The 9,438-nt window shown below is 44.7% G+C and overlaps 1 protein-coding gene across 1 annotated transcript in view; it reads right to left on the bottom strand.

Annotated features, from left to right (window-relative positions):
- The window catches only part of CA13 (carbonic anhydrase XIII), an 18,013-nt gene extending 11,819 nt beyond the window's left edge, over positions 1 to 6,194 (bottom strand). The window contains exons 1-2 of the mRNA XM_015425475.1: positions 5,956 to 6,194; positions 1,243 to 1,440 (exon numbers count right to left, since the gene is read on the bottom strand). Of these exons, the coding sequence (XP_015280961.1) occupies positions 1,243 to 1,440; positions 5,956 to 5,986 (229 nt within the window). The 5' untranslated portion in view covers positions 5,987 to 6,194. The remainder of the gene's footprint in view (positions 1 to 1,242; positions 1,441 to 5,955) is intronic.
- Positions 6,195 to 9,438: the final 3,244 nt, after the last annotated feature.

Here is a 9,438-nt window from a genome sequence, read left to right as displayed (position 1 = left end):
ACGGTCAGACTTCAGCTGGGTATCAGCCTGATCTTTTAGCAGTGCCATCCTAAACCAAGTTATACCCCTTTAAGCCTACTGACACCAATGGACTTATAAAGGTGTAACTTGGCTTAGGAGAGAACTGTAAGTTCAGGGTAAATGGCTCTGGAGGACCACTAGTGACCACGAATCAGCAGATCCAAGTGGTCCCTGTGCTGCTAGCAGCACTGGAAGGGCCCCTCAACTCGACTTTCTCCAGGTGTTTCAACATCCCAACACAGCCCTGGTTTTACCTCTGTGGGACAGTGTGGATGATGGATCTGGTTTTGCTTATGATTACATTTTTCTCCCCTAAAAATTCCATTGGAACTTCCTGCACAAGCAGGCTTGCTTGTCTGCTATGAAAAAGGAAACATTTTGAAATACAGAAACATTTCTAGAAACCTGTTCATACCAATCTCTGAATTTACAAAACTGAATAAAACAAGACAGGGGCGCGCTGTTAACAAGTGTAAAGGAATCACTTGACTTTCTGTTTCGTTGTTTACTTTCATCATCTGATTTGGGGAAAATGAGCTTAGATCTGGGACATTCATCCATCAATGAGGACAGACATAAAGGAACGAAGAAATTTGAACTGTTCACAGGAAATCAGACCTAATACAAAGAACAAAGGTTCTAACTATCCTTCAGAGAGCTTCTGTGCTTGAAAAATGAATTTCATCCCATTGTGGCATGGGTTTTTGGGCAGCAGTTCAGCCGCCTGCAGTGGAAAACCCCTGAATCAGATTCAGGTGAAACAAAGACAGCATTTCTGAACTCCAGTATTCTTAGATAACTGAAGTTTAAAATGTTATGGGCATGGCCGTGAAAATATAACTCTGCTTCATACCAACTCAGATCACTGGACCATCTTGTCCAGCATTATCTATTTTGACTGGCAGCAGTTCTGAGGCAGAGCCTTCTGAGATCACTTAAACAGAGACCAACAGATTCTGAATCTGGGACCAACGGCATGCAAAGCATGTCTTCTACCAATGAGCCACAGCCCTCCCTAAAAGTCATCTCTAATAGTAATATACTAAAACCAAGAGAAAGAACTGTTGTTCATCATGGGATGCAATAGAAGGGTGGACCTGTGGGTGGAACTATGTATAGGACAGCACAGCAAGATTGTAGGTAGCCACTTGGGTCCATAAAAATGGTTTCCAAAAGAAAAGACTGGAGCGCATGTGAAATTAAATCTGCCATAAAACGAACCTGATTTGTTTTCAGTGTCATCAAATTCCACACTAGTGGAGTGTCCATTGTTAAGAATGACTTTAGCAGACGTAGGATCATAGTTAGGTCTGAGAGGACGCAGAGTGGGGTCATATTTCGTGTCTTGAGTTCGGATATCAATGGGAGATTGACGGTCTCCATTAGCAATGGGGAAGACTTCCTTCCAATGAGAAGGTCCTAAAATATATTCAGTAAAATAATTGTTCATTACAATATATTCCAAACAGTCACAGAAACAAAGGAATTGTCATATAAGAAAATAACCACAAGAACCTACCTTGATTTTCTTATTTCTTAAAAAAAAGTTTCTTATTTCTTAAAAAAAATAGTATTCAGATTATTAAAAAAGAAACAGCCGGATTGAAAGAGATGCAAAGCACACCATCCGGTTGTCTTTGCTGAGCTATTGGACAGATCTTTACTCAAGTAAGTCTTAATTCTAATACATTAAATACCCAAAGATGAGGGTTAGAACACTAGGTTGATCATTTTCTGCCTACTTCCAGGCATTCTGGTCATTAGGAATGCAGCAGGCACCTGCAAATTGACACACATGCAATAGATTCAGAGAACATTCATCCACCAGCTGATTAATGTGTCATCCCCACATCTAAAATGATTCATTCTAATTCAGTATCATTATCATCAAATCATACTTTAATATCCTAATTCTGTGGCAGCCCAGGTAAGCAACTGGACCCAGGTAGTTAGGTTTGATTTCAGTAAGGCTCAGAACTGGGCCTTCCCCCATGTTAGTAACTGGTAGTAGCACTGTCATGATAGAAAAAGATAGCTAGTGGCAAGTCTTGGTTCCTCGGTACCTTAAACTGAGTCTACCAAGATGTACTTCGACTGGAAATGGCTCTCAAGTGTTTTGGGAACGGGTTTTTTGCATCTCCTACTACCTGTTCCTTTTAACTGTGGTTGGGAACTGAACCTGATCCTGGGGCTTTCTTCTCACAGCTGTCTGTGTTAAACCTCTACCTTACCTCACAGAACTATAATTCTTGGGGCTCTTTGAGGAGGGGGATACCTGTTAAACCACCTCAATCTGTGGCTACATCCACCAGTGCTAACAGTACATTTTTAGGTGCTTTGGAAACCAGGATTTAGAATTTTTCGGGCCTTGCACAGTAACTCGTAATACAAAAAGCCAAATAACAAAAAGTACCAGCTGAGATTGTTGGCACGGCTTTACAGCAAACAAAGATATCCTCTTCTGTGCAAAACAAATGGATAGCAGAATGGGTGATGAGACAAACATCTATATGGGCTTACTGTTATTCTGGAATAGGAAGCCACCTTCTCCTGAACTGATCAAAGCCATTCTAATTATATGGAACAGATTTATCAGCTCAAAACTCTAATATCACATCACTAAAATAGTACCGTCACTAAAATAGTACCAAAGCTCCATAGAGGTCTGAGGCACCCATCAAACATCCTGAAAGCAGGGATCCCACACTGGGTAGATGGAGAACCAGGCTGGCAATGAGGCAAATGGAAAGCCTCTACCAGCGTAACATTCCTATTGGCACGTGGGAATGCTGCATGTCAGCGGAGTAACAAAACAGTCTGTAGGTCTTGATGTTAGCTGTGTATCTATTGAGTTGGCAGAGGACGTATCCTCCATACACAGCCACAGAGTTACGTGTCTTTATCTTTGATGCACAGCTTGCTTAGCAGACGTCATCTGTCCTGCTGTTGTATCAAGATTAGATCAGGGCAACTTTAACCTACTGCGAATGTCCCATTTGCAAAGCTGTTTTTGCTGTGTACATAGAAGGTAAAAGGTAGCAATTTGGAGTAGATTATTGGTGCATCCTGGAAAGTATTTCTCAGCATATTTTATTTATTTATTTGTTTAATTTGTATCCCGCCCTCCCTGCCAAGGCAGGCTCAGGGTGGCTTACAGAAGATATATATAAATATATTAAAACAGCGAGATACGTTAAAACAAATGATATAAGTTAAAACCACAAACATATACAGACATAGGTGCTAGCGAACATAAAGAGTAATAAGTGATGGCGGCGTTCTCTCAGCATCTAGATGGTCAACTGCCACCATAGTCTGAGTTCTTGCCAGGCTATTGGCTATTGAGTTGGTGCTGATGTTGGGGCCAGGGCCTCAATGTTAGGAGGTGGCACCCTAATCGAAAGCCTGGAGGAAGCTCACCAGCCGATAGTATCCTAAGCTCATCAGCCCCTAGCATGGTAAAGCGCCAGCTTCTACAGGCTACAGCACAGAGGGGGAACTTAAGGGGGGAGGGCAGATTACACCAAGGCGTGGGAGGACAGATATATAAATAAAAATCTTACCCATAAAGATGAACTGACTGAATCATACCAAAATTTGAGTGCAGTAGCACCTTAAAACAAAATTTTTCAGGATAGGTATCTGACAAAATCAATTTAGACTCACAAAAGATTATTCCCTGGAAAATTGTGTTAGTCTTCCAGGCATTACTGCACTCCAGATTTGTACTGTTACTACAAACACTCATGTTGAACTGGGTTGAACAAGTCTTCATTCTAGAGATCTAAACAGATAACCCCTCACCTGATTTTAAGGACTATGAGGGTTGCTGAATGCTCACAAAGACTTCCTGTGTCCCCACTACATGATCAGCACCCATTAAGCAGAACCAATAATCCTTGTTGAGAGCAACAGCTGTCTCCGAGCAGCTGATCTTTCCCAACTGGTCATGATCTAGACTGTCTGCACACGTCTTAATACACCTGTATCGGGCACATAGTGGCCACTGACTCTCATTCATACAGCTGAACAACTGGTAGTGTTTCTCACTTCACCTTCTTTCCATGCCTGGGGAATACTAGAGCTGGGGTGGTCAGCCCCTCCCCCCCATCCTAAACCACAGTACATCCAACCATTTTGTTCAGCATAGAGGGCCAGTTGTCATTCCCCCTACCCAAACAGATAGCTTGTTTCTCCCTTCTCCACCTTGGTTTGCAGGCACATCTAGTACAATTCTCCCTTCTCCACTTTGGTTTGCAGGCACACCAACATTTTCACAGATAGACATTGAAGGGGTTTGGGGCACTCAAGCCAGAAAGTCCTAGAAGGCTCAGAATACATATGGGCAGAAACAGAACTGAAATCAATGGGAATCACAGCTACTACCTAGCAACCCCAGATGTCCATACATCTGGATTTTTTAAAAAAATAAGAAGAATGTGCAGCAACTACCTTCAGCCTCTCATTTTAATAACCTGTAACTTTAGCCAAATATTTTTATGTTAACAAGTGTGCAATAGCATAAGAGGAAAACCAAAATCTACTTTTGAGTTGTCATTTGTGAAAACCTCTACGGCTGCAAGCCTATGCACACTTTCTTGGAAGTAAGTCCCACTGAATACTAGGGTACTCATAAGATTTGGGCTGGACATTTTGCAAACAAATGCTTGAACTTCTCTGGAGACATCTTTGGATAGCTAGAGCAACTGTAAGAGAAAGGAAGAGAGAGCAGAAGCATACTGCAGAATTTAATGTTTCTTTAATAAAACTATTAATGCAGTACTACAAGGAGGGGGGAAATCAAATTATACAAAACTCTAAGGGTGCTGTATCTTATTTACCATGCAAATATATACTTCCAAAGAGCAACTGCTGTTCCTAGCTTGGTAAGTGTGGAGATCAGTAAGTAAGCTCCTTTTGATCTCCAAGAAGCAGGAACCTATAACTATTAACATGAGTTTCACAGTGTAGCAGTGTGGGTTTGTAGAAGATCAGTTGAGTCCAATAGCACCTCAGAGACCAGCCAAGATGTTCAGGGTATACACTTTGAGAAGTTTGACTCTGGAAAGCCTACACCCTGAACATCTTGTTGGTCTCTGAAGGTGCTACTGGACTTGAACTTAACTATTAAAAGACACTAAAGTCAAGCAACGAAAGTTCCCTTCGAAGTCTACTTGGAAAATTAACAGATCTTGTGATTCATAGGAATCGATTCCTCCCTCTCCCCCCGAACATTTACAAATTAGTTAACTGGAATCTGAAGAAGTGAACTAAAACTTCATCTTGGTTTGGCTGGGTTTGAATGGTTTCCCAGTCCGCCCTCTAAATAATACCAGTCACCCAGCAGTTTAAGCAGCAATCACCAGGACGATTTCCCACAAGCGCTGCTCCACACTCGCTCTTCCCTTTTGCCCCATGGTATGTGTCAATTTCACACAAACTGCTGCGCATTTTGCCCCGCAGTTTCGCGGGATTCCCCCGTCTACTCAATCTTCAAAAAGCAGGATGCGGGAAAATCAGCGAAGCTGCGGGGCAAAATGCGGCCGCACAGCAACTTCTGTGAAATTGACACGTATCATCGGGGCAAAAGGGAAGAGCGATCGGTCCGGGAAAGTTGCCGAGAAGTTTAAAAGTGTAGACAGACATAACAATCTGAGCGGGGCAGGGGCGGCTGAAGACACATTCCGCGCCCAAGGGCTTCCGAAGGCAGCCAGGGCGCGAGTGTTCAGACGACCCCCACCAACTGGGAATGTTACGTCCGTCCTAGCCCGAACAACTTCGCCGCTCGCTTCCCAACTTGCGCGAAGATCCCGGCGGGAAGCAAGCGGGCCACGGCAGTGGGGCTAGGGGACGAACTCACCCCAGCTGCATCCCCCCCTCCCGTCCTCCTGCTCCTATTTCCCCAGAGAGCCGGCGGGAGCTCTCCCCCCTCACCGTTGTCCTCATCGTATCCCCAGTGCAGCATGGCTAGTCCCCTAACTGGAGGAGGAGGATGAAGGCGGTGGTGATGATGTGGATGCAGACAGGCGAACGCCCGGCTCTGCACCGAAAGCCGCAGAAGAGGCGACCAGAGTCTCCAAGAGGCAGGGACCGACCGTGCCAGGGCAGCCCCCGCGGCGCCCTCTTATGCACGGAGCGCCCTGCTGGCGCCGCACGTGGCCGCCCGGAGACCCGGCCTCCAGAGGCCCCGCAGCACCCCCTCCCGGGAGGGTAGCGCCTGTTGTCGTGCAACCAGCTGGCTTTTTTTTGTTTGTTTCTAGGAGCTCATTCGCTCCGACGTAAGACCCGCTGGGTTGCCCGATGGCGCTTATTTCCTCGAAAATAAGTGCGCGCAGGATTCGGACTTCTGCTGAATCGGAGCTGTACCTTCCAACTTTTCGATCCAAACCACAAAGAGCAAGTTCACAACACAAAAGGTGTTTTGCACAACATGCATTTATTTCATTTTTTTAAACTTTTACATAGTGCTTTTTAGCATATTGCTCTCAATAAATGTTATAAACCAGAAAGGCAATAACCATCTATCAATAAATAACAGCAATAAAAAGAGTTGCAGTAATATAACAGGAAAGCCAACAAGAAAATGTCAGCAATAGTGGAGAAGATTTTTTTTTAATGACTAAAATAAGCTGCAGTGCAAAACTGCCCAAAGACAAGACACAATGCAAAAGAAAAAGGCAAGGTCATAAGAACATAAGAACATAAGATGTTGGATCAGGCCAAAGGCCCATCCAGTCCAACACTCTGTGTCACACAGTGGCCAGAAATACCAGTGCCATCAGGAGGTCCAGCAGTGGGGCCAGGACATTAGAAGCCCTCCCACTGTTGACCCCCCCAAGCACCAAGAAGACAGAGCATCACTTGCCCCAGAGCCCCTATCTATACCTTGTGGCTAATATCCACTGATGGACCTCTGCTCCATATGCTTATCTAATTCCCTTTTGAAGCCGTCCATGCTTGTAGCCGCCACCACTTCCTGTGGCAGTGAATTCCATGTGTTAATCACTCTTTGGGTGAAGAAGTACTTCCTTTTATCCGTTCTAACCCGACCGCTCTGCAGTTTCATGGAGTGCCCACAAGTTCTTGTATTGTGAGAAAGGGAGAAAAGTACCTCTTTCTCTACCTGCTCTTTCCCATGCATAATCTTATAAACCTCGATCATGTCACCCCTCAGTCGTCTTTTCTCCAAGCTAAAGAGCCCTAAGCGCTTTAACCTTTCCTCATAGGGAAAGTGTTCCAACCCTTTTATCATTCGAGTTGCCCTTTTCTGCACTTTTTCCAAAGCTATAATATCCTTTTTAAGGTGTGGTGACCAGAACTGCACACAGTATTCCAAATGAGGTCTCACCATTGATTTATATAGGGGCATTATTATATTGGCTGATCTGTTTTCAATACCCTTCCTAATAATCCCCAGCATAGCATTGGCCTTCTTTATTGCAGTCACACACTGTCTCGACATTTTCAGTGAGTTATCTACTACAACTCCAAGATCTCTCTCTTGCTCAGTCTCTGCCAGTTCAGACCCCATCAATGTGTATTTATATTTAGGATTTTTGGCTCCAATGTGCATCACCTTGCACTTGGTCACATTGAACCCCATTTGCCATGTTGACGCCCACTCGCCCATTCTTGACAGATCCCTTTGGAGTGCCTCACAATCCTCACTGGTTTTCACCACCCTGAACAACTTTGTATCATCCGCAAATTTAGCCACTTCACTGCTTACTCCCATCTCCAAATCATTAATGAACAAGTTAAAAAGCAGTGGACCAAGTACTGATCCCTGCGGTACCCCACTGCTTACCACCCTCCACTGAGGTCAATTTGACAAAAGGCCCAAGTAAGTACAGCTTTTGCCTGGCATCCTATTGAGAGGAACTATTTCCATTAGGATGATTCACTGAGCAGAAACTTGGTCTTGGGCACCCTAAGCGACCCCACCATTGTATCCAATAAATTTGGTTGGGGGGCTTCTGTCAAGGGAAATACTTGTTCCTGTCACCTGCCTATTCCTCTGTGTCGCTGCCCCCCCCATTGCTAGCATGCCCAAAGATTTTTCTGTTTCATGTGGTGTTTTCCTCAGTGACCTCTCCTTCCTGCCCCGTTTTAATTGTTTTGATTGTTGGTTTTGTGCTTTTATATATGTCTTTTACTTTTGCTTTTATGATGTGTTTTAATGCTTTTAAAATTCGTTAGCCATCTTGGTGGCTCTGATGCAGGCTACAAATTTTGTAAATAAAATAAAATAAGAACTCCACACACCTGTAATTACAGAACTGATTACTCATAGAAGTGAGCCCAACCACATACTGTTCCCACTTTGGGGATCTTTAGAAGCTTCTTCAAGGTTCCTCAGCAAAAAAAAAGCAGCAGCTTTCCAGGGTGAAAGTAACTGATGTTTCTTACTGGGAGATGCCACTTTGTCCACTTTTTATACTGATATTCTGTACTAGCCCCTACCGGCTTATTTTTATGCCTGGCATCTTGCCCAGCAGCACCAGTATTCCTTATAATGTACAACTGCAGGGGTGTACTTAGTGTGTTTCAAGGCACTGTCAGTACATGAAGGGTTAGCCAGCAGTGATGGCCAACAGGTTGTGTGACAGGGGGTACGTATCCTGGACCATGATCCAAGGTCCTCTGGAAGTTGTAAAGAGGGTGACTGATGGATGAGGGACAAGGTCACTCAGTGGACAAATTGATGCAGAAAGTTTTCTCTAGGGCACTGGTGTTGAATGCTCCTAGGCCGAGGACTCCCTGAGCTGTAAACATGTGACAGGAAGTCATGTGGCATCAGGGCCATGTCACATGAAATAGAAGCCAGCATTAAGAGCTGCATATAGGAAACACAAGTTGCAAATCAGAAGTAGTGAGGAACCAGCCAAGGGTCAGAGCCATGGAGGAACCATTTCCACTGCTGACTGACGTTGTCCCACTATTGAGTTTTCGAACCATGTGCATAACCTTAGCCCCTCCCCTCAAAGTATTTGCAAAATTGACTGTAGTGAGTGTGCTTGCTGGGTTAAAGACTACTGCTCAAGGAGGACTCCTCCCCACCAGAGTTTGTAGTCAATCTCACATGAGAGTAGGGTTGGAAAATACCTGGAGACTTTGGGGGTGGATCCAGGAGAGGTGGGGTTTGGGGAGGGGAAGGGCCTCAGCATGGTAAAATGCCATGGAGACCACCCTTTAAAGCAGCCATTTTCTCCAGGGGAGCTGATCTCTGTCAGCTGGAGATCAGTTGTAAAAACGGGAGATCCCCAGGCCCCACATACATGAGAGTATGGTTGTCTGGTCCGTTGGATGAGCAGGCAGGGGATGGGGGTGCACTTACTGGGAGCAGGGAGGGAAGAAGCCAGAAATAAACCCAATGTAGGCATGTTGAGGATGTCAGGGGCGATGCGCCTACGTCAC

This window comes from Gekko japonicus, unplaced genomic scaffold (genome assembly GCF_001447785.1).
Source record: "Gekko japonicus isolate JY-2015 unplaced genomic scaffold, Gekko_japonicus_V1.1 scaffold372, whole genome shotgun sequence".
Taxonomy (NCBI): domain Eukaryota; kingdom Metazoa; phylum Chordata; class Lepidosauria; order Squamata; family Gekkonidae; genus Gekko; species Gekko japonicus.
The sequence above is the reverse complement of the archived record's forward strand: the minus strand, read 5'-3'. Positions and strand labels throughout refer to the sequence as shown.